This window comes from Eleutherodactylus coqui, chromosome 11 (genome assembly GCF_035609145.1).
Source record: "Eleutherodactylus coqui strain aEleCoq1 chromosome 11, aEleCoq1.hap1, whole genome shotgun sequence".
In the NCBI taxonomy this organism is placed as follows: domain Eukaryota; kingdom Metazoa; phylum Chordata; class Amphibia; order Anura; family Eleutherodactylidae; genus Eleutherodactylus; species Eleutherodactylus coqui.
The window spans coordinates 95,782,274-95,807,713 of record NC_089847.1 but is presented as its reverse complement, the minus strand read 5'-3'; the positions used below and the strand labels follow the sequence as shown (position 1 = coordinate 95,807,713).

The following is a 25,440-nucleotide window of genomic DNA, read 5'->3' as shown; positions in this document are numbered from 1 at the left end:
AGTAATGTGCCTTAGCCGAGTATCTCCCTGCTCGTCCCTGAAGATTCGGGGGCCGCCGCAGCTGAGAGGTGAGTTGCGGCGGGGAGCAGGGGAGAGGGAGAGAGAGATCTCCCCTCCGTTCCTCCCTGCTCTCCCACGCAGCTCCCCGGCCCGCGAATCTTTCGGGACGAGCAGGGAGATACTCGTCTAAAGCACATTACTCGAGCGAGTAGTGCCTTAGCGAGTATACTCGCTCATCCCTAGTCCCTATGAGTTTTGTTTCACGGTCCCTGAAAAGTGAAGTAAAGACAAAGAATCAAATATATTTATTGCAAAAGGTAAACAGAGGATGAAAAAAAAGACAAAATCATAACTAAAACACGACAAATGTTAAAGTGCTTGCACAAATAATCACTAAAATATCGAGGTATGCAACAAAGTTTAGCTTATGACACTCAATATTCAAACTCCTGTTGTACAACTAAAAAAAGGTTTTTGTTCATTTGCATAACTTTACCAGAGTTCTAGCACAGAGAAAATCCCGGCAATAAATCAAATACGTATATAATATTTGCGTGAATAATTCCCTGTATTTACTGATCGCACATCCACACACTCTAAGGCTGCATTCCCACGAACGTATATCGGCTCGGTTTTCACGCCGAGCCAATATACGTCGTCCTCATCTGCGGGGGGGGGAAGAGAAGATGGGAGAGCCAGGAGCAGGAACTGAGCTCCCGCCCCCTCACTGCCTCCTCTCCACCCCCTCTACACTATTTGCAATGGGGAGAGGCGGGCCTAATTCTCAGAACTTAGCCCACCCCTGTCCCACCTCCTTTCATTGCAAATAGTGCAGAGGGGTGGAGAGGAGGCAGAGAGGGGGCAGGAGCACAGTTCCTGCTCCTGGCTCTTCCATCCTCCCCCTCCCCTGCACATGAGGACAACGTATATCGGCTCGGCGTGAAAACCGAGCTGATACACGTTCGTGGGAATGCAGCCTAAAGCAGGCCACCAGCTATTGACAATGCCTTGTTCAATGGAATATTAGCTACTACTGAGGGACCTTTCACTAGAGACAGAATATACCAAAAGAGCATTGCAGAATATGCCACCCCTGAATTCTGCACCAAGCAATACGGATTCTGGTGCTGAATATTCCGCCGCAGGGCATATTCAGCAACGCTGTTGGGGAATATTCCGTCCCAGGTGAAAAAGTCCCTTAACTAGTGAAATTGGTCCTTTGCTAAATCTAAGGGGAGGTTTACACCAGCGTAATTTCATTACGTAATAAGCAGTGAATGGAGTCCATGAAAGTACAATGATTGGACCCACTGAGGGTAGAGTTTTTGTATTGCTTCTAATAGACCACAGAGTGTTCTATTTTCCCCTGTAGTACGCGGGACAGAGTACTACTGCTCTCTAAAGGCACATAAGAAACGCTGTATGTGCACAATTATATTGGGAATGTGCAGCGTTTATACAGAATGTCGCTAAGCAACAGAGCGGGAAATTTAAAAAAAAACAAGTTAGACTAAGCATGACAGCGTGCGTGAGATAAGCTGTAATGCGCAGTGCTAAATCCCTACGCTTCCTGGTTGTTTTTTTTAAACCCCTTGAAATCAATGTTAGAAAAAAAAAAACTATTTGTAGAGACAGAAAGCCCTAAAAAACATGTAAGCCTAACAGAGCAGAAGCAAACTAAAAGCTTCCAGTTTTGTTTTGTTTTTTAAACCCCTTGAAATCAATGTTGGAAAAAAACAATTTGGTGTGAATATTAACCCTTTCCAATCCACTGTCTGACGTCTAAAGACATTATGATTTAAGGCTGTACAGCTCCGATGTTGGAAGACATCCGTCGGGGTTCTCTTACTGTATGTTGCCAGCCTCTCTGCTGTCGGAGCCTATCCAACATGTCACCTCATGCAGTATTTGCTTTAGCCAGCCTATAGCGCCATTGTATAATAGCAGAAAAGAAGAGTAAGCCTCCTAGGAAAAGCAGGATACAAATTGGATTGGAAAGGGTTAACCCTTTCCCATCCACCGTCTGACGTCTAAAGACATTCTAATAGAAGGCTGTACAGCTCCCATGTCGGAAGACGTCCGGCAGGGTATTCTTACTGTATATTACTGGCCGCTCTGTTGTCGGGGGCCTCTCCAGCATGTCCAATACCGCAGTACTGGCTCTAGCCAGCAGATGGCGCCATTGTATTATGGTAGAAAGAGAAAACCACCTAGGAAACCCCGAATCCAAAATTGGATTGCAAAGGGTTAAAAGAATGTGCACACAGGTAATAAATATAGAGCGTTCTGCTTAACATTATGTCCATATAGGATGTAATTTCCTCAGCAAGAAATCTGCTGCAGATTTTGGAACAGATTTGCGCGAAAGTCTAAACTTTTGCTTCAGTTTTACCGCAGATCTCATTACCTTATTTGAAGGGGTGAAATCTACTGTGAAAATCTGCAGCCTAAATTTACATGTTGCAGATTTTAATGTGGATTAAATGTCTTGAAATATCATCCACATGGCTAGCAGTTGAAAACACTACAGATTCGCCAAAGAAAATTCTGAAGCACTAACACCATGTATGGACATGCTGTAATAATACATTTTCCTTATTGTTGACATCTACCAGATCATTTTATTATCACTAGCCAATTAAATTTACCCATCATGACTTATAATCAACTTTGGTCAACTCTAGAGATGAGCGAGCATACTCGTCCGAGCTTGATGCTCGTTCGAGTATTAGGGTGCTCGAGATGCTCGTTACTTGAGACGAGCACCACGCGGTACTCGTCTCGATTAAACGAGCACTGACCATTGAATTCAATGGAGCTGGCAATACAGCCGGCTCTATTGAAAGCAATGGGCTGCCGGCGAGCGCGGGATGAATTTTCGGGAAGGGCATTCAGCTGAGAGCTGCCCCCGATTGGTCCCTGCGCTGAGCCAATCAGAGGCAGCACTCACTCACCCATTCATGAATTCATGAATGGGTGTGAGTGAGAGCTGCCTCTGATTGGTGAGGCTGTGACCAATCAGAGGCAGCTCATTCAGCAGGCGGGGATTTTAAATCCCTTGCTGCTGAATACTACTCAGAGCAGTTCAGGAGAACTGCCGGCCAGACACGGCTGAACTCCGGCTGCAGCGGAAAGGTGAGTATACATTTTTTTTTTATTTTTACACATTTTAGGATGATTTTCAGGTAAGGGCTTATATTGCCGGCTCCATTGAATTCAATGGGCTAACATCGTTCTTCTCTGCCACAGCTGTTACAGCTGTGGAAGACGAGAACGATCTTTATGCTGACAGTGTGGGGGGAGGGGTCTCACTCTTGCCACTATTGTGGCTTAATAGTGAGACCTCAGAGCCCGAAATGCAGCCCTGCATGTTGCTCCTCGCCTGCCCTATCCATTTCTGTGTTTTTTACATGACTTTGGTGATTTGCTAAGATTTTCACAAATGAAAACCTTAGCGGAGCACCAGTCATATACAAAAATGCTCGAGTCGCCCATTGACTTCAATGGGGTTCGTTACTCGAAACGAACTCTCGAGCATCACTGAAAGTTTGACTCGAGTAACGAGCAACCGAGCATTTTGGTGCTCGCTCATCTCTAGTCAACTCCTTTTCACATCACTTGCTTGGTTACAAATGCATAAATTGAGTCGCTGCAGACATTTTTCTTCCCTGGTTTTGAGCTATTCTCACAGAATCTTGTTATGTTTAAAGGGTATTTGTTCTAGAAAAAGGCAACAATATCTTCTCAACGTCTCACTAGTCCTAAAAAGAATTTCGATTTAGACCAGTTAGGAATTGCTATGTGGTTCTGATTTATGTTAGCCCTTTCCAATCCAATTTGTGTCCTGGTTTTCCTAGGGGGCTTACTCATTTCTGCTGTTATACAAAGGCGCAATATGCTGACTAAAGCCAGTACTGCATGAGGTGACACGTTGGAGAGGCCCCCCAACAGCAGAAAGGCTAACAATATACAATAATAGAGCCCCAACGGACGTCTTCCAGCATCGGAGCTGTACAGCCTTAAATCGTAATGTCTTAAGATGTCAGACAGTGGATTGGAAGGGGTTAAGGAATAATAAGAATTGTAATGAAATAATGCTGGCACCAGCAACATACTTTAATGACTGTCGTCGTACCGTTCAGTGCGGTTGAACCTTTTTTGTGATTTAGAGCAGTAGAAAATGGGCAACACATATTACATCAGTGAATACAAAATGAATGTCTCCTTAATTACACTAAGCTGCTGACGATGGTTACAGCACAAACTGCTGTGTACAGGAATGGCTACGAAAACAGGCTGGGTCACTTCTTATCTGTGCCGCAGAGTCATATGCAATACATGACTAGGGTCCTTCTGAACGTATTTATCGGAGTAGCCCATCTTTCTACTACCCTCCCTGATTACCTATTGTAATCCCCATTTACACGACTGATTGCATAAGATGTCATTATTACTAGAGCTGAGCGAGCATACTCGTTAAGGGAAAATACTCGAGTGAGTATCGTCCTTTCCGAGTACTTGCCTGCTCGTCAGAAAAGATTTGGGTGCTGGTGGGCAATGGGGGGGGGGGGGGGGGGGGGGGGGGGAGATTATCTCTCTCTTTCTCTCCCCCCCCCTCTGCTCCCTCCTGCTTACTCCCGCAACCTACCGCTCACCCCCGTCGGCACCTGAATCTTTTCTGACGAGCAGGCAAGTACTCGAAAAGGACGATACTCGCTCGAGTATTTTTCCTTAACGAGTATGCTCGGTCATCTCTAATTATTACTTTACTAATCTGCTCAGCAGGAATATGAAGGTATCACAAATAAGGAGTTCATAAATTTTAAAGGGCCAGTCTGATTATTATTTTTTTTAATTCATGATGTAGCTCTAACCCAGTAATATATATGTGAGCTAGTTATTCACTTTAATCAAACTCTCGGCTTTCTTCTCCTCAGGTGGTCATGTGATCTCAATTCTGAATAGCTCAGATTTACATGGTTCTGTTGTCTAAAACTTGTCAGTTTCTATGTGTATGATACTATTACGTGGACCTTACTGCAGAAATTGCCTAAAGAGAGACGCAGACACTCTTATCACAGGTATTAATGATGATCACAAAGCTCCTGTCACACAGTTATAACAGAAGAGATCACAGCTCATCCTCTTGACTATATATGTATGGTCTGTAGCTTATTAAGGTAAATATAGAAGGTAATGATAATTAAAATGTTCTCCAAGCAGGCAGAAATGGTACAGCCTCTAGCTAATGCTATGCTCAAAGACATTTGTCATTTTTCAGCCTAGCATACTATGTCACTATAGTAAGAGGGCTTGCAGTTTTCCTTTTTTTATCAGATTTTTTAGCAATTACAAAGAATGATTCTTAGCACAAGTACTGTATTCTGATGGGCCTTTAGAATAATTAGTTATGGACAACTAGAACATACATTTATAGTGATATTTTTCCATTAAGCCCGGACTTTATTTTGTTTATATTCCAGTATCAGTGACCACATGTATCTACCCGCATTTATTATTTGTATAGCCAAAGGAAAATGGCTGAGAGTATAGTACTACTGTGAAGAACTAAGTGTAAGTAGCAATAGACTCCAAATTCCTGTTGCATGTGATCCATATAATAGTCTGAGGAAAGAACAAAAATGTCTCAGGGTTGATATGGAATAGGTTACACCTGAGCTCACTTATAATAGCTACTGTATCTACTGCTGAATATTGTTTTTATGTTCGCAGATCATAAGTGAGTTGAAATACTGTTATGCGCATACTATCACTATCACTGAGGGGTGTGATAGTGGATACATCGACCCTAGGTTCCGTTATTATGCCTAGTGGGACAAGAGGACCTTCATGTCCTGCTGTTTGAGACATGAAAATCCAGGAGGGCAATGTAATCTCCAGCAAGTAGTTGCTGGAGGTTTTCCTTTAAAAGTCTTTGGGCCGGGTTTTTTGGAATGGATGTCAGGTTGGTAGTGGGGCCATCCATTCCACTTCCTCCACTCCAGGGTGTGCGCGAGGTCAATTAGCACAGGTGCTGAGGCTGAGCCAGGATGAGGTGTGGATATAAATAGCAGTGTGCACTGACACAGGGGGGGAATAAGATGGCTGCTGGACCCTGGCAGCCTGTGATACCTGTTAAAAATTTGCGACAGGACTTCTGTAAGTGGAGGTAAACACATCCCCTACTGTGGTGAATACTACTTGGTACAGAACTTTAACCTAGAGTACCCAAAAAAACATGGCCATGTTTTTTTTTTGAAGATCATTGAGCAGACAGCAGGATTTCTTCTTATGAAGAGTCTAATCTATTATCGCAGAACTGCACATGGTATTCATTCCACAAGCCCGGCTTCCCCGATACAAGTAATAATAACCCTAGGAAAGAGAAATTTTCAAAAACGTATATGATTAAAAGGTTGTCACATATCAAAATAGTAATCATAGAATGGAGACCTAATCTAAAGATCCTATGTGCAAACCGCACACAGAAAATACACAAATAGATAATAAAAAAAATTGAATGGGCTTTCATAAAACCCTGTTCACACACTGCTGAAACAAACGGTCATGGATTTCTTTTAGAGTTTTGCTATGTGAAATGATAATATGCCGCAAAATCCAGGATTTTGTGGCAAATTTTAAAGGGAACCTGCTACCTCCTATAAGCATCATAAACTAAGACATGCTGTTTATAGGATAGGTTCCGATGAACCAAGGGGGCTTCATTTTTATACTTAAACCCTTATACTTATACCCGTTTCAGTTCCAGTCTGACTATTTTCATTACGTCCATGCGTGCACTCCACTCTTCTCTATGGGATTAGGCACCCATAGACAGAATGAAAAAAGTGATACTAATATATGAAACGCCGACTTTCCGGGGTAACAGCATGGGATTGGAGGGCCCAGTAAGTATAAAAATTACACCCATGGATTCAGCGGGACCTGTCCTATAAGCACAGTTACTTAAAGTTTATGGTGCTTATAGGAGGTGATAGGTTTCCTTCAAGGCAGTTACCATTGCCTGTGAACACTGCCTCATATTGTATACGTGAAGCTGAAAAATTACCTCTTCTCCCCAGTCTTTTCCCCAGCTGTTCTTGATAGCCCAGAAAGGCTTACCATCACCTAGAGAAAAATAAAATCATGAGCTGTATTGAAAAGCACAAATAGGCTAATAGCAGAATAAAAGGAATACATTACAACTTACGGTCTCCGTAGCCTACTAACAGAACAGCATGGTCGATCATCCAAGGATTACAAAGGATGCGAAATGGATGAGATATACCCTTCCGATAAAACTGAAATAAACAAAAGAGTAGAAAAGGGTATTTCCAATGCACTGGAAAACACGAGTGGAGTGAGGGTGATTCAGATAGAAATAAGGAAATCAGTAAAAGAAGTCAAACTTTAGAAGGCGCTACCACAAGTGGTAGTAATGGCAGAGCAATATCACATGTATGTCAAGAGATGGAAGGCAAAAAGAAATGGAAGACCAACGTTCTGTATAGCCAATTTAAGAGAATGCGAAGAAACTGTTCAAACGCTGGAAATGTTTAACGAACAGTCCAAAATCCTCCACAAAAGATTTTTAGAGAAAAAATACCCAAAAACCCTCCTAGAGAATTCTATAAATAGGGTGAAACATGAAGAACGACTGATCCGCCCAAGAAATCATAATGAGGTGGACAAAAAACGGACAAATTCCAGCCTAGATATCTGCTTTACAACTAGATACAACTCTAAACAAAATGAACTGAAAGACATCCTCAAAAAACATTGGAAAATCCTGAAAAATGATCCCTTCATTTTGGACAAACTGACAATCAATCCGAATATCATCTTCCGAAGAAACAGAACATTAGGCAACATTGTGGCCCCATCGCGTCCTTCAAAAAATAAAAACAAAAAACAATTCCACCTTTCTTCCCAACATCATAGGATCATACAGATGTGGATCATCTGGCTGCAAATGCTGTGACAGCATCTGTCATAGGAGAAAAAAATATCGATACAGGGACATCTGACAAGTAGGGATGAGCGAGTATACTCGCTAAGGCACTACTCGCTCGAGTAATGTGCCTTATCCGAGTATCTCCCTGCTCGTCCATAAAGATTCGGGGGCCGCCGCAGCTGACAGGTGAGCTGTGGCGGGGAGCAGGGGAGAGCGGGCGGGAGAGAGAGATCTCCCCTCCGTTCCTCCCCGCTCTCCCCCGCAGCTCCCCGCCCCGCGGCGGCACCCAAATCTTTAGGAACGAGCAGGGAGATACTCGGCTAAGGCACATTACTCGAGCGAGTAGTGCCTTAGAGAGTATACTCGCTCATCCCTACTGACAAGCTCTTTATAATCAAACACCTGAATTATGCCTCTGAACACCTGGTCTACTTAATCGAATGCTCGTGCCAGATGAAATACATCGGCCGCACAATTAACTCCCTGCGAATGCGAATAAACTAACAGATACAATATAAATAAAAGCTTTTTGAAACACAGTCTATCTAAACATTTTTTTCTACACCACAAGTCTGACCCTTCTTCCATGAAAGTCACCCCTATCGAACAGATTCCAAAGGGAGAGTTCTCTAGGCTGCGAGCAAAAGAAATGTTTTACAATTATTATTTTAACACCCTACACCAGTGGTGGCGAACCTATGGCACGCATGCCAGAGGCGGCACGCAGAGCCCTCCCTGCTGGCACGCGCCGCCATCGGCCGCTCACCACCTTAGTGAATGCCTGCAGGGGCCGCGGCTCCCCTGCTGACATTCACTCAGCGCTGCTATCTGTGCTGATCCCAGCGCACACTGAGTCAGTGTGCAGCTAGGATCCTTCTCCCCCCCTCTTCCGACGTCTCCTACTTTGGTTCCGCAAGAGCAGGGGGAGAAGGCATCCAACAGCAGCACACTGCCTTCAGTATGCACCTGGGATCAGGCAGGAGAGGAGCGGCGCTCCCACGAGGAGGACGGGTAAGTATGTGAAGCTGGGAGTGGGCATTCTGACAGCTGGGAGAATCGCTGGGGGGGGGGGGGGGGGGATTCTGACTGCTGGGAGAATCGCGGGGGGGAGGGGAAGCATTATGACTGCTGGGAGAATTGCTACCGGGGGAGGGGAGGCATGACTGCTGGGAGTATCACTGTGGAGGGGGAGTGGAGGCATTATGACTGCTGGGGGACTTGCTGGGCGGGAAGCGGGCATTATTACTGTTGGGGGACCGCTGGGGTATGTCACTATTACCACTGGGGGGTGGGGGTCACTGTTATCGCTAGGAGGGCCACTATTACCACTGGGGTATGTTTACATGCGGCAGAAACTGGCAGGGCTGTTTCAAACTAGACAGGGTACAGATTTTGACAACTTTTTGGATACGAAAATGCTGCAGAATTTTCCACATCCAAAAAGCAGTCATAATCTGCACCCGGTCTATTTTGAAGCGGACCTGTCCTTTTTAGAACAATGGGGGTAAAATCATACATCGTGATAAGCCCCGCCCCCTGACGTGTTGGCACTTTGCGATACATAAGTTGGTTTTGGGTTGCAGTTTGGGCACTCGGTCTCTAAAAGGTTCGCCATCACTGCCCTACACCCACATGGGCTAAATGAGGTTCTCGAAAAGATTTAGTAACCAGAATTTTTTGCCAAAAAGATCTAACTTTTAACATCCGCATTTATATGCATTTTATTATATTATTATATTGTTCTTACATTGCGCTTTTATTGCAGCTTTAGGCCGCCTGCAGACGAGCGGGTTGGATCCGGCGGCGAGAATTCTTGCCGCGAGACCCGACCGCCTGCAGAGACGAGCGCGTACTCACCCGCGCCCGCCGGCCCCCGGCTCTTTCATGTGCCGGCTGCCGGGCAGCCGACGCATGCACAGACCGGAGCTGGCGGCCGGGTGAGTGACGTTTCTGTGCGAGGCTCTGCGAGCCCCGCACAAAAATAGGACATGCCGCGGTTTGTTTGCCGCACGAGATTCGCACGGCCAAACCGCGGCCGTCTGCATAGGAGTGCGTATTGTAATGGGAGAGGGAGAGAGAGAGAGAGAGAGAGGGCTCCCCCTGTTCCCTGCTGCTACCCCCCGCTCTGCCACGCCTCCCCCCGCATCTTTTCACCCGAGTACGGAAGTACTCGAAAATCGCGGTGCTCGAGTAATTACTCGAAACGAGTAGGTTCGCTCATCTCTAATTATTATATATTTACATAGATTTTTCGAGATGTTTTTCTTCATATGTTTTTCTTCTTATGCACTTTATTGCAAATTGCAACTTTATTGCATTTTATTATTCATTTTGCATGTTCGACCCCTTATGAATCCAGTAATCATCATATTCATATCCATATTTATATTCATATGCATTGATTCTACTATTATTTGTATTATCCAGTCACCATCCAGTGACTTCATCAAACATCCTGTTTAGATAGCCACTAGAGATGAGCGAACGTACTCGGTAAGGCCGATTTCGCAATCGAGCACCGCGATTTTCGAGTACTTCACTACTCGGGTGAAAAGTACTCGGGGGCGCTGTGGGGCGGGGCGTGGCGTGGCGGAGCGGGGGGTAGCAGCACGGAACAGGTGGGAGCTCTCTCTCCCTCTCCCCCCACTCCCCTCTGCAACCCCCCGCTCACCCACGGCGCCCCCCGAGTACTTTTCACCTGAGTAGTGAAGTACTCGAAAATCGCGGTGCTCGATTGCGAAATCGGCCTTACCGAGTACGTTCGCTCATCTCTAATAGCCACGCATGTCACTGGCATCTAGCGAGGCTCATGTGACCAGTCACGTGACACAGTCACTTACGCAAATTCACAACAATATAACGTCATTACGCTCTCACGTTTTTACATTATAACGCTACCCTCCAGCATCCATTCATCCTATTGAAGTACATGTCAGTATGTTGCTACGTTCCCACGTCATGACGCAACAACCTCAGCGTCTGTTCGTCCCACTTAGCGCTCACGTGACCAGCTACATCAATGCAACGTCATGACACTACGTCATCACGTTGCGACGCTCCTACGTCATGACGCTACAACCTTAGCCTTTCTTCATTTTACTCAGTGCTCACGTGACTAGCCACACCGTTTATGCAACATCATGACGCGCTACGTCATCACGTTTCACCCTGTTCCATCCATAATCCTATACGCCAACCTGGATTTTAGGGGTGTCACAGGCATTGACACCCCTACGAAGTAAGTTGCATTTTGTCTCCGTCCCTTATAACACACCAAACAACTGGAGCACCAGGGTTTTTTCTTGTAAAAATTTCATGTATGTCAAGAGAAGGAAGAAGTTTGTGCAAAATACAGTACATGCAGTAAATGCAGACTCAGGAACGGAGCTCATATCATCCACAGAATTCAGTCAGCTAACATCTTGCTGCAAAGGCAGGGATCCCCACCTTTATAGCTTTACATGTTGCGATCAATATGGATTGTGACATGTAAGGCGTTAACAGAGGGAAGGAGTTCCTTCTGTGACCTCAGTGATCATGGAGGACCCATGGGTTGCCATGGCGTCCGGGTTTACCAGGTCTTGCGACAGCCAAGAAATGTGATACAAAAGTACTGCAGTATATTATCTGAGCAATCATAGGACTGCAGGTTTAAATCCCCTACGGGAGAGAAAAAAAAAAAAAAAGATAAAAAAGTTAAAAACAAGTCTTTCTCGTTGCTGCAATTTGGGAATACAGCTGGGCTGCGGGTATATAGCAACCGTTGATTGGAGGCGGACACCAAGTAGAACAAAAAAATTGGCTCCTCTCGCTAGTTGTTCGCTTGACCATCTTCTACAGACAATCAGCTAACAGCGATTTTCCTGGACCACTAAGGAAAGGTCGACTGAGCGGTTCTACTCTCTGATCTACTACGATGCAGGAGGGCGGATGGTCAGACAATTCCTGATAGTCAGCTGCGCTACCTGAGAAAGCAAAGTGGTACGGCTGGAGCCCAGCTTGTCGGCCCGCCAGCCCTAGGGTCCCCCTGGACGCCACTCCACCCGCGCCCGACCTGTTTTTTTTTTCTACGGCCAGGTGTGTGTGTGTGTGGGGGGGGGGGGGGGGGGCGGAGGGGGGGGGAGGGGTGCCTTTAGGCAGGCTGGGTTGAAGGAGGCTCTTCTCTTCCCCTCTCCCATGGCTTCAAGGTGTCCCGGGCCTCTCGGCAGCTAGCTGCTGCTGCCCGGGGCACTCGCATGTCCTACCGGGGCATCTATTTCCGGGGTCGGAGGCTTCCAGCACACGCGTGCATGTATTTCCGGGGCCAGGGGCTTCTGGTGCACACGATGCAGATGCAGGGTGATGACGTGCCCGATACCCAATGGGCAGAGGGCCAGTTGGTGAGTAATGCTTTTATAATGGTGTTATAACTCAAAGCAGCGGGGTGAGTCTCAGGTGTTGGGCTGAGCAGGCAGAACAGCATCCTCTGTTTGCCTGTTTATTAGATCTGTTGGATTATAGGGCTGACCCCCTCCGGGAGTAAGTACAGTCTCTAAAGTCGGACTATCCTTTGGTAACGGGTCTGCGGTTAGTTGATAGAGTCAGGTTTTGGCTTCTCCCCGTTATTTCACCTGCTCTTGGCTATTGTTAGGCAGCGCCATGTCTGACAGTACAGAGACCCCGAGAGGCAGAGCCATTTTTCATGTATGCTCCCATTGCAAGATCAAATTTCCTGGTGGTCAAGTGGAACAGGTCTACGGGGACTGCTGCAAGGCGTGGCAGACGCCCGACGAGGTGGCAGCAGGCCCTTTTTCCGTACAGCCTTTGCTGGCCAGTGAGCCACAGTGGGTGGCCACCCTGTCTCAGACAGTGGCAGACCTGTCTAGGGCCTCCATAGCGATCATGGAAAGATTGGACCAGTGGGCTATACCATCTGTCAGGGTGTCTGACAAGGAGGGCTCTTGACCACCTAAGACACACAGGTGTTCGCTTTCAAGGCAGTCTTTTGCTTCCCTGGTGTCTTTCTCTCGAACTATATAGTGCAAGGCTCCTGTCCTGCATTTTAGCAGCCTCGGTCGTACTCTCTGGCTGGAGACCTGGGAGGCTGACGATGCGTCCATAAAAGCCCTAATTGGATTACTCTTTTCTGGGTCTAGGCTCTTTGGAGCCAGGCTCGATTAAATCATATCAGAGGCTACTAGGGGCAAGAGTTCTCTTTTGCCCAAGAACAAGCCCAGGAGGTCAAGAACTCCACAGCGCAAGAGGTCGAGTTTTCCCTCTTTTCGCCGGTTTGGTCCTCGGAGGGTTCTTCATGAGTGCAGAACCACGGACAGGAGCATTCCTTTAAGCCACGGACCATTTGGCACAGTAGGCTCGTGTGGCTACTGTTTGACAGGTCGCCCCCACCCGTTTTTACCAGGATGGGGGGGGGGGGGGGTGTTGCCTTTGGCTGTTCAGGAAAACCTGCCTTTCCCAGGGTTTCGGTTTCCTGGGTACAAGAGGTCATTGTGTCTGGGTATTCGACTGAGTTCATGACCCGATCCCTAATCGTTTTTTTCATGTCAAGGGTTCTAAATGCGCCTTACTTTCCTAGCCGTTCAAACCTTGTTATGGCAAGGTGTGATAATCCCTGTTCTAGACCATCAGCGTTTCAAGGGATTTTACTCAAAAATGTTTATAGTCCCCAAAAAGGACGGTTCTGCTTGTCCGGCATTGGACCTCAAGGGTCTAAATCGGCACTCAAGAATCAAATCCTTCTGTATGGAGAGTCCCTCAGGGCAGTGATTGTGTCTCCATATTACAATTTATCTGGCTCATCAGCGCTTCCTTAGGTTTGTGGTGCACGCTCAGCATTATCAGTTCGTAGCTCTTCCGTTTGGCTTGGCTACAGCCCCTCGGGTCTTCACCAAGGTTCTTATCTTGGTGGTGGCTCTTCTTCATGCCAAAGGTAAAAGTAGCCTTTCCATACCTAGACAATATCTTGATAAAAGGCCCCATCCAGAGTCTGCATATCAACCTGTACACTCTTTCTAAGCCTAGGGTGGATAATCAGCTATTGCAAATCGCCCCCAACACCAGCTCAGAACATTGTTTTTCTGGGATTCTGGTTTGACACGGACGTGGCTCATGTTCGTCTTTCGTCGTTGAAGTTGAATCTCCATCACAACCAGTGCCATTCTTTGATGTCAAACAGCTCCGTGACTCTACGTCATTGTATCAGTGTGCTCTGGCAGATGGTCGCTGCGTTCAAGGGCAGTGGCCTTTGGTCAGTTCCATGCTTGACCGTTACAATGCTTCATCCAGTCCAAATGGGACAGGACCATAGCCTCTCTGAACCAGCAGGTTTGAGTTCCCATTGGTGGGGCAAAAATCTCTTCGGTGGTGGCTAAGCTCCTCTCATACCTGGCTGGGCCGTTACCTCAGGACTCTTCAGTGGCAGGTGTTGATGCTAGCCTTTCTTAGGTAGGGTGGAATTTGGCAAGATCAGTCAGCTCAGGGGACATGGTCAGCTCAGGAATCCTTGCTGCCCATAAACATTCTGGAACTATGGGCTATTCTCCTTTCCCTCCACTACTTCGCTCCTCGGTTGGAGGAGGGGCCTGTGCAGACCCAGTCGGACGCTATGAGTGTGGCATATGCAAACCACAATGGAGGTACCCGCAGTGCGGGGATCATGGCGGAGGTGGCCAAGAATCCTCTCTTGGGCTGAGGCTCACCTGTTTGCTCTCTCAGCGGTTCACATTGCCAGGGTCGACAACCTGGTGGCCGACTTCCTCAGTCGTCAGAAAGTCGACCCAGTAGAAGGTGGGGCAGGCCAGATGTTGACCAGTAGATGCCCTCGTGATTTCATGAGGGGACTTTCGGTTCCCTTACATCTTTCCGCCCTTCCTTCCACATCTGCTCAAGAAGATCAAGCTGGAGGATCGCCCAGTTTATTCTGGTGTCTCCAGATTGGCCCTGGCGCACTTCATACTCTGAGCTCATCGATCTGTTAGACAACACACACTTGTGCCTTCTGCCTCAGGTTGACCTTCTCTCACAGAGCCCCCTTTTCCATCTCAATATACCTCAGCTCTATTTGATGACTTGGTGGTTAAAACCGCAGTTCTGAAGGTAATCCACATGATAAGGGCTAGGAAGCCCTCATGCTCCCTAGTCTATTATTGCGTCTGGAGGAATTATTTTTATTGATGCGAAGGCTGTAGCTTGCACCCCTTTGATTTTTCATTAACTGGCCTCCTGTCCCTTTTTTACAGGCAAAGGCCATGAACAAGACCAATTGTTCGTAGTAGGGCAAACAATTCGTCTTGACATTTTCAAAACTCATTTCAATATATAAATTTTTGTTACCTTGACCTATTGTGTAACTGGACATTCACTGGTGAGCAACAGTGAATGATTGGCTAAAGCCTTAACCAAACTAAAAACTTCAAGCTCTAGCCTATAGTATCAAGGATGGAGAAACAGCTTAGACTCACTCATACCAAACCAGACTTTTAACTATTTTATATTACCTTTTAACCCATTGACATATCTAAATATGTTGTAAGTAGAGATGAGCGAGCACCAAAATGCTCGGGTGCTCGTGTCGAACTTTCCGCGATGCTCAAGGGTTTGTTTAGCGTAACGAACCCCATTGAAGTCAATGGGCGACTCTAGCATTTTTGTATATCGCTGATGCTAAGGTTTTCATTGGTGAAAATCTGCAAAACCCAAGAAAGTGATGGAAACGACACAGAAACGGATAGGGCAGGCGAGGGGCAACATGCTGGGCTGCATTTTAGGTTGCCAGGTCCCACTATTAAGCCACAAAAGCGGCAAGAGTGGCCCCCCCCTAACAATTTTTACTTCGGACAAACCCTCATTAGTAAGCCACACCTTAGCTAAGCACCACACTACCTCCAACTAAGCACAATCACTGCCTGCGGGACACACCCCTGCCTCTTCTCCTGGGTTACATGCTGCCCAACCTCCCTGCACGACCCAATGTCCACAGCGCACACCAAAGTGTCCCTGCGCAGCCTTCAGCTGCCCTCATGCCACACGCTGGCCCCATAGCCACACCACCCTCATGTCTATTTATAAGTGCGTCTGCCATGAGGAGGAACCGGAGGAACACACTGCAGAGGGTTGGCAGGGCAAGGCAGCGACCCTCTTTAAAAGGGGCGGGCGATAGCCCACAATGCTGTACAGAAGCAATGAGAACTCCAATCCTGTGCCACCTCCGTCAGGAGCTGCAAACGTGGGCATAGCAATGGGGAATCCATGTGCCACACAGTATTCATTCTGTCAAGGTGTCGCATAGCTCAATTGACACTGCAAGGGGAAAGCCGTCTGCGCTCTGCCCCCTACCCAAGTCAGTCAGTGTCTTAGTTCCCATCGTGGTGTTTGACCTGTCTGGCACAACAGCATAGGTGGGTCCTAGGAAACCGAAGACCTGAACAAAAAATTGATCTGAGCGGCCAAACATGGCAGACTTGCACCGCGCCCACGGCATAGGCCTCGGCCCACAGATTCAGCAATCCTAGGCAGGAAGCAGACTTTCACTGCACCCAGGACATAGGCCTCTGCACAAACCCTCAGCAATCGCGGGCCTACAGCGGACTCCAATGCTAGCGTAGCTGTGCACGTCTCATTAGCGCTGTATTGCTCCTGTAGTTTGTCCCAATGCAGTGCCACGGATAGTAGAGCTAACGTCAGATTAAATACAGGTGGGCTTCGGCCCACACTGCATGCCCCAGTCAGACTGGGTTTTTTTTATACACAGGCAGGTACAACTCCCTAATGTGAAGTCCATGTGGTCCCACAGCATGGGTGCGTCCCAGGAAGCCACCGGCAGTACATAAATAAATCCCATTGCATTGCCCAGCACAGCTGAGGTAACGTCAGATTAAATGCAGGTGGGCTTCGGCCCACACTGCATGCCCAGTCAGACTGGGGTTCTTTATAAGTAGACACATGCAGTTACAACTCCGTGTGGACCGACAGCATGGGTGGGTGCCAGGAAGCACCGGCGGTACATAAATAAATCCCATTGCATTGCCCAGCACAGCTGAGGTAACGTCAGATTAAATGCAGGTGGGCTTTGGCCCACACTACATGCCCTAGCCTGACCGGGGTTTTTAATACATAGACACAGGCAGGTACAAATCCCCTATGTGAAGTCCCTGTGGACCGACAGCATGGGTGGCTCCCTGGAACTCACCGGCGGTACATAAATAAATCCCATTGCATTGCCCAGCACAGCTGAGGTAACGTCAGATTAAATGCAGGTGGGCTTCGGCCCACACTGCATGCCCCAGTCTGACCGCGGTTTTTAATTCATAGACACAGGCAGGTACAACTCAATAATGTGAAGTCCGTGTGGACCAACAGCATGGGTGGCTCCCTGGAACTCACCGGCGGTACATAAATAAATCCCATTGCAGTGCCCTGGACAGCAGAGCCAACGTCAGATTAAATACAGGTGGGCTTTGGCCAAGAATGTTTTCATTGTTGGAGGAGGAGGAGGAGGGGGATGTTTTTGAGGCAGTACGTGTCCTGTCCCCATGTCCGTGGTTATATGCACCTTACCAGTAACCACGTTGGTGGGATAGTGGTCGCGACTGTGGACCTATTAGCGCGGTTTTATTCCGTTGGTTTTCGGAATGTGGCCAGGATTAAGTGGGCCGTGGTGGGGGGCTTTCTTATTGTGTCGTTTAAGGTGAAATTCTTGGACTGCCGCCAGACAGACCACTTGGCATTTGCCAAGAATGTTTTCATTGTTGGAGGAGGAGGACGGGGAAGTTTTTGAGGCAGTACGTGTCCTGTCCCCTTGTCCGTGGTAATATGCACCTTCCCAGTGACCGCGTCGCTGAAAAGTTGTCGCGCCTGGGGAACCTAGCGCGGCCTCGCCACCATCATGTCTTAGGGAAGCCTCCGTTTCCACTACCCTGTAACATTGCAGTAGCAGCAGTATAGGCAGAGCCGAGAATTAGTAACATTTCCCTGGCAGCAGTGTAGGGAGAGCAAAGTATTTGTAACATTTCAGAATCCTCCTCCTCCTCCTCCCCCTCCCCCTCCTCGAAAATAATAGGGCTTACAGCAGTAAATGGGTCTTACCTGCATTGCAAAAGCATTAAGAGCTATGGATATTGGCCCATTTTGTGCCAGCCAGGCTGCAATCTCTAAAAAGTAGTGACAAAATAAAACAGTTAGTAGTGGCCATTGACTAAAGGGGTTGTCTCGCGAAAGCAAGTGGGGTTAAGCACTTCTGTATGACCATATTAATGCACTTTGTAATATACATCGCGCATTAAATATGAGCCATACAGAAGTTATTCACTTGCCTTCCCTGCGCTGGCGTCCCCGTCTCCATGGCTCCCTCTAACTTCAGCGTCTAATCGCCCGATTAGACGCGCTTGCGCAGAAGGGATTTCTGCCTTCGGCTCGGTCTGGCACGAGCGGCGTTCTGGCTCCGCCCTTTTCTATGCGTCATCGCATATCCCCGCCCCCTCATGTGTGCCGATTCTAGCCAATCAGGAGGCTGGAATCGGCACATGTGACGGGGCGGAGCTACGCGATTACGCGTAGAAGGGGCGGAGCCAGAACGCCGCTGCTGCCGGACAGACCCGAAGGTGGAAGACCCTTCTGCACAAGCGCGTCTAATCGGGCGATTAGACGCTGAAGTTAGACAGAGCCATGGAGACGGGGACGCCAGCGCAGGGAAGGCAAGTGAATAACTTCTGTATGGCTCATATTTAATGCACGATGTATATTACAAAGTGCATTAATATGGCCATACAGAAGTGCTGAACCCCACTTGCTTTCGCGAGACAACCCCTTTAATGTGTAAAGAATAGCAGCCAACAAACTAAGCATTCTGGTGGTCCTGCACCCACTTAAACAATACACTGTTGTTAAGTTACAGTTATTTATTTTGTACTTTTATTTGAAGGAAAAATATTACTATTTTCAAGGCAATTTTGTGTAATTGATTTTCTTCAAGGGAATCTGTCAACTTGAACATGCTGCCTAAACTGCAGGCAAGATGAGCAGGAGGACCTGAGTAGAGATTGATGCAAGGTTTATGGGGAAAGATTCAGTATAACTTGCATTTTATTCATTTATACCTCTGGTCATTCAGAGCATGTGGCAGTTTTACTGCCCTATTGTGTTTTCTTTAGCTACCAAAATTATTTTTACGGCGTTTTTTTCCCGTGACATATAGGACGATTTTTTAAATATCTTTTTCACTGACTTTTTCTTCCATTTTTTAGTTCTATTGGGGGTAAAATGCAAAAAAAAAAAAAATAGATTTTTTTTAAAAACATTTATAGTAATTTTTTTTATTTAGTATATTTATGCTAAAATAAAGTATGGGAATGGGCACCTCTATTTGTTTCAGACGTCTTGATATATAGTAGGTATGGTTTTGGTTTACAGGGCGCATACGGCGACGGTTTTTGTTGGAGTCGGCTTTGTGTTATTTTCTTTCTTATGTATATATTGTTGTTTTATTCTGTAATATTGTTCTACTTATGTATGTAATCATGTTTTTTACTATCTATGTCCCCCATAGCGTCATATAAGACCTCTGGGGGACAGTCATTTTTTATTTTTTTATTTGACACTTTCCCACTTTGCTGGGGCATCCATAGGAGCCCCAGTTACAGGGCAAAAGAACCCCTGCTGTGACATTAGTCACTGGCAGAGCTGTCCCGGGTCTAGTATGACCCTCCAGCTCTGCTGTAGCAAGGAACTCCGGCGGTCACATGACCCACCCGGGCTCCCAATATGAAAGTTGCACTGTACTTTTACTTTCAGTACACAGTGCTCATTGAGTACTGTGTACTCGGAGAAGAAGGCAGAAAGGGTTAACCCTTTCCAATCCAATTTGTATCCTGGTTTTCCTAGGGGGCTTACGCTTTTCCTGCAGTTACTAACAGCTGATAACCCGCTCCTGTCTCTGATTGATTGCACAGCCAGGAGGTTTAAAGCGCCGCCGTAATTTTAATTGTGGCGGTGATTTAAGCCCAGGACCAGGTGCTGTAAATTTACTGTGCCTGGTCCTTAATGGGTTAAGGCTAGGTTCACACAGGGTGGATTTGTTGCAGAAATTCCGTGCGGATTTCACTGTGGCGAATCCGCCTGCCGCCGCTAATCCCATTATTTGCCAACCAAGTGGACAAAAATTAGCAAATTCCGTTGTGGCAAGGCCCGGGCGTAACGGCGCGGATTTTAAATATACAGCATGTCAATTTTTTTCTGCTGCGGCCTCGCTCCTCTCTATGGGGAGAGAAAGCCGCAGTGGAATTCCAGCCAAATGCGTCCCCATTGCAGATTTGGTTGTCTGCAGTCACTCCTCCCAAATCTGGGCTGGGATGAGTGGGTGACTGCATATAAGTCTGCAATGGACAATTTAGCTCCTCTGGTTTATAGGCTTAAGAAAAGAAAAAAAGCCCTTCACTGAGCTTCAGGGGAGATCCTAAGAATAATTTACCAGCAGGTGGCTATATTCCAATATAGCGGAGGTTTATTAGCTTAAAAGATCGTCATAAGACCAAAAGTACAAGTACATGCAACGCGTTTCAGTGAGTATAAAGACCGCCTTTCTCAAGCAACTGGTTTATAGTCTGGCTTGCTGCATATTGTTGGGTTCCACGGCCATTGTGCCTACCCTACGGCCGTTGCGCCAGCCTTATGGCAATCGTGCCTGCTTAGCAGCGATTGCGCCTGCTCTGCACCTTATCAGGTACTGCTTTTTTGGCTCTTTTCCAGTGAAATATATTCTAACACTAAGGATTCATCACTTCCTTATGATTATCCCTATTGACTATACAAGATATCTTCTTCAGATGTAATTTTTACTACATCACTAAATATTTAGTGTCTTTTGGGTACCCTGAGCACAGGAGTCTTTTTCCTCAAACTTGCTTGAAATGTGCACAAGAAATACTCTCCAGTTTATAATATCTCCTGTCATAATAAATAATAGGGGTGTATCAAAAGAGGTCTAGGGGCACATGACGAGAACATTGTTCTTCCTCTTTACACTGGTCAGACCACACATGCAATATTGTATACAGTTGTGGGCACCGGTACTCAAGAAGGACATATCAGAGCTTGAGCGAGTACAAAGGCAGAAGACTAAAGTAATAAATGGAATGGGCGGACTGCAATAGCCAGAGAGGTTATCAAACTTGGGGTTTAGTTCAGAAAAAAAGAAGGCTGGCAAGCGACCTAATAAGTATGCATAAATATATCAGGGGACAATACAGAGGTCTCTCTAATCATCTATTTATACCCAGCAATGTGACAGCAACAATGGGGCATCCTCTAGTCTACATCTAGAGGAAAGAAGATTACTACGCAAACATGGAAGGGGGTTCTTTATTTTAAGAGCAGTGAGGCTATGGATCACTCTGCCCGAGGACCTGGTGATGGCAAACCTGACAAAAAAAGGGGCCTGACTGGCTTTCTTTAGCGTTACAATATTACATGTTGTAGTTACTAATTACTTCAGATTGCTATACATGGAGTCAGGAAGGAACTTTTTTCCCTTAACCCCTTCAGTGGCAGTCCCAGAAATTTTCCAGGACTAGCTCCACTGCCAATAGCGATATAGCCCGGAACTTTTCCAGGCTATGTTTTACTATGGGACCATGCAGAACACAATGCCATAAGCTGTAGAATTGTGTTGTGAGCACTCACCGCTACACAGTCCCACAGAGAACATCTGCACGGTTTACATGTTGCCACAGAGACCATTGACTTGTCAGAAGCCTGACGATGGTCCCCATGGCACGGAAAGCTAGTAATCGGTTGTCAGATGATAGGCGGGCACCAGCTCTTACAGCGGAGAATGAAGAAAACCTCTGATCTCCACTGTTTGATCCCTTACATGCTGTGACCGCAGCATGTGAAGGGCTGACAGAGGGAGGGGGTTCCCTCTCTCACCATCAGACTTCCACCCGCAATGTAATCAGGGGGTCCTGATGGGTCTCTGTGGCACCCAGAGGCTTCAATATATCATCTGGGTCTGTCTGAGCATCATAGCCTGTTTAATACCCTGCTTTGCCTCAGCATAGCAGACTATTAGAAGAATAAAAAAAAAAAAAAGAATTATGCAAGTTCCCTAAAAGGGACAAAAACAAAATTTAAAAAAGTGTGAAAAAGTAGCGAAAAAGAAAAAAACTATTACAATTTGGTATTGGCATAATCGTACTGGTCTGTAGAATTACTTTAATATATTATTTATACTGCTCAGAGAATGCAGTGAAAAATAAAAATAAAAAACATGCCAGAATTACAGATTTTGTTAATCTTGTCCCTAGAAAAAAAATTGAATAAAAAGCAATCAAAATTTTACATTTTCCCAAAAATTAGATAAATGAAGACTAGAGTTCATCCTGCAAAAAACACGGCCTTCTAGAGCTCTGGCAATGGAAAAATAAAATTAATACGGCTCTTGGAATGTGGCGACACAAAAGCAAACCTTTAAGAAAAAAAATGTTTTAAATGTATAAAAATAGCAAAACATGAAAAAAACTGTATAAACTTGGTATCGCGATGACTCAGAGCATAATGTTATCACATTATTTATTCTGCAAGCTGAATGCCGTAAAAATGAAATTCAAAATACAAATGGCAGAATTTCTTTTTTTTCCACCAATCTCCCTACAATTTTTTTTTTTTTTTTTACAAAAGTTATGCAATACATTATACATACCCAAAAAAGATACCATTAAAAATACAACTTGTCCTGCAAAAAACGAGCCATCATATGGCTGTGTCAATGGAAAAATAAACCTTTATGGCTCGGAATACGACTGGAAAATTAGTTGAAATGAAATGATTGGCCCATTTAAAAAACCTGCCCTGGTGGGTCTGACAGGGGGGTAAGAAAACCGCCACTAAAGGGGTAAAATGTTGAAAATTAGCGTCACCAATTGGGGTGTCAGGCTGAACTAGATGGATACAGATCTTTTTCGGTCTAACATACTATGTTATCAGTTCTGTAACTAGACTTACACCTAAGCAGCCATAAGACTTAGGGTTAAGTTATTAAAATGTCTGATTTCAACCCAGGAGCAAGAGCCTCTATCTACTTACGTGTCTCATCTTTTGGAATCTCCACAGAGCTGTTAATATAAGCCGAGACTTTTTTGGTTGAAAAGCTGCACTGCCCCTTGTGGCCATGGTAGCTGTAGTCTTGTTCTGACTCAAGTCCTCCTAGAGAATGAAAAGTGTTTCGTTATGTTTTCTCTAACACTTTCACTATAATTCTACAATTTTGAAAGACACAAAATCTGCATCTCACATTATATCCCCATATACTTTCTGAAAGCAGAAACATGGCACACGGGACTTCATAAATTACAGGCACCTTTATGAAATTTTGTATCAAAGCATAACTTTTGTGAAATGCGCATAAAATTTTTGTTTGTGGTTCAAGGTCCAATCCCAGTGGAGTCCCAGTGGGGGTTTCCAGATGACGTAGTGGCAGGACGTCAGTCTGACCTCCCGACGTCAGCGCTGCTGGATACTCCGCCTCCACCTGACTGGACCTGCTGGAGCGGGACAAACCGCACCTCACGAACCGCACGCTATCCCGGTCTCTGGTCCCAGGTCTCTGGGCTCTCCCTCCGATGCTCTTGGTGCACTGCTGTGATTGCTTACGGGAGCAGTGACAGCTTCTGGGCGAGAAGAGAAAGGAGAGAGGAAAAGGGAGAACGGGTCCCGTCCCGTGTTCCTGTCTATCCTAGAGCCAGATGGGAAAGAAGAGAGGCACGGGCAGGCAGCAGAGGAGGAGATACCGTCCATCCAGCGCTATTTTGGAATGCGAGGAATAGCAGAGGCTTCCCCGGCTCCTGACGGACACCAGATAATGCAGGACTGCGAACACTCGTTGCCCCTGTCACCCGACTGTGACGGAGAAGGTGGGCAGAGGAGTGACATGGACGATTGGTGGTGAGGACTCTGATAAGTCACAATTTTCTATCAATCCCTCTATTAATCCTGAGCTAGATAGTGGGCAGTGTGGGACCCCCCTACAGCAGGCATACAACAGCATACAGCTATACAAGAAGCAAAGCCATAGTCACTGCACTTTGCCCCAAGTGGCAACATCTAGGGAGGCCCGTGAAGGGGCTTTGGTCTTGGCTGATGCTGTGGTTGTCTCCTGGCGCAAGAATGCCCCCAGATGGGCTCTAATAAGGCCCAGATGTCCAATAGAAAAATTGATCTAAATGAGCAGCTTTCTCTGCATCACATAGAGGGGAGAAGTGCAGCTCATGGAACGCCCGTGAAAGGTCACGCTTAAGATGCAGCATCTCCTAAAATTAAAACCTCAGCTGTATCATAGGAGAGCCCTAGCTCTGATGAAGAGAGGGACTAGAAAAGCCATTTGAAGACTTCACCTACGAAGAAAGATTTCCAGCATCTTGAAGGTTCACATAAAGAGGCAATATCTTTTATACAGCAGGAAGTTAAACATATGGGCAATCTCATAATGCTGGTAGAAAATGTGCAAGAAGAGGTACAGTAAACCCTTGAGTAGCATTACTCTGAAGTAAAGCGGATTTCAACTTAAGTCGATGTGTCAGGGCAGCGGCGGTCCCTCAAATAAAGTTGCATTTCTCAGATAAGGGCGCCGACCGCTCCATGACCCTGGGCGCCATTCAGTGAGCTGGCACGCAGCTGATGCCGGTCACTTCCTGCTTCTCCTGCATCAGTGCGTGCCTACTCCTCCCCCTCCCCTCTCCACAGTGCACAGTACCGGCTGAACGCTGCTATGTCTGCCTGCCTCCTGACACAGTACAGCAGCTGAATCCCCAAAGTGCCGGCTGAACACTGCCTGCCTCCTGAATCTCCATTGTACTGCAAAATGTAAGTACTAAGTACTGTACAGAAGAGTACAGTACAGTAAAGAAACGTTTGCAAATAAATACTGCAGTCCTATGTCGAAGCACAGATAACACAAGGATAAGTACTGCTATAATGAGGTCCCTGCAATGTTAATTTATTCTTTACAGTTGTGTTTTATATTCATTCAGTATTGTTATTGTTTTTGGTATTAAAGACCAGAGTTATTCTTTATTAAATGGGGTTGTGTGTGTTTTTTGGAACGTCTAGAACCAATTAATTGGATTTACATTAATTCCTATAGAACTAATATCCTAAACTAACATTGATTTCTACTAAAGTCCATTGCTTCCAGACGGATTAATGACGTTAGTTAAGGTTTTACTGTATATTCACTATTGGAAGCACAAGCCCAGGTTATTAAATGCCCAAGCCCAGAAATTAACAGATGTAATGTCGCATTTATACGACCTGGAAAACCGGCATAGACGTAATAATCTGCGATTGAGGGGTGTTCCTGAAGAAATAACTCCCCTACAGTTAGAAGAATGGGCGCAACACTTCTTCAATTCTTGATTACAGCGGGACGCAGTTATACTCGTCGAAATAGATTGTATCCATAGGGCTCAGGGCCCCAGATCCGAAGAACCAGGGAGAAAGAT

General features: G+C 46.2%; 1 protein-coding gene and 1 long non-coding RNA gene across 3 annotated transcripts in view; both read right to left on the bottom strand.

Annotated features, from left to right (window-relative positions):
- Nucleotides 1-25,440, bottom strand: part of LOC136582227 (cathepsin F-like) — a 62,269-nt gene that overhangs the window by 2,097 nt on the left and 34,732 nt on the right. Inside the window, exons 10-14 of one of the 2 annotated variants that reach the window (XM_066583103.1) lie at nt 23,027-23,146; nt 18,035-18,099; nt 7,211-7,301; nt 7,070-7,128; nt 6,283-6,375 (exon numbers count right to left, since the gene is read on the bottom strand). In XM_066583103.1, the coding sequence (XP_066439200.1) occupies nt 6,301-6,375; nt 7,070-7,128; nt 7,211-7,301; nt 18,035-18,099; nt 23,027-23,146 (410 nt within the window). In that variant the 3' untranslated portion in view covers nt 6,283-6,300. Of the gene's footprint in view, nt 1-6,282; nt 6,376-7,069; nt 7,129-7,210; nt 7,302-18,034; nt 18,100-23,026; nt 23,147-25,440 lie in introns of those variants that run through there. The other variant, XM_066583102.1, reaches the window with a different exon arrangement.
- LOC136582225 (uncharacterized) lies at nt 283-4,503 on the bottom strand. The gene is made up of 2 exons (XR_010787159.1): nt 978-4,503; nt 283-596 (listed from the first exon to the last, which is right to left on the bottom strand). It is a non-coding gene; the product is annotated as an uncharacterized lncRNA (long non-coding RNA).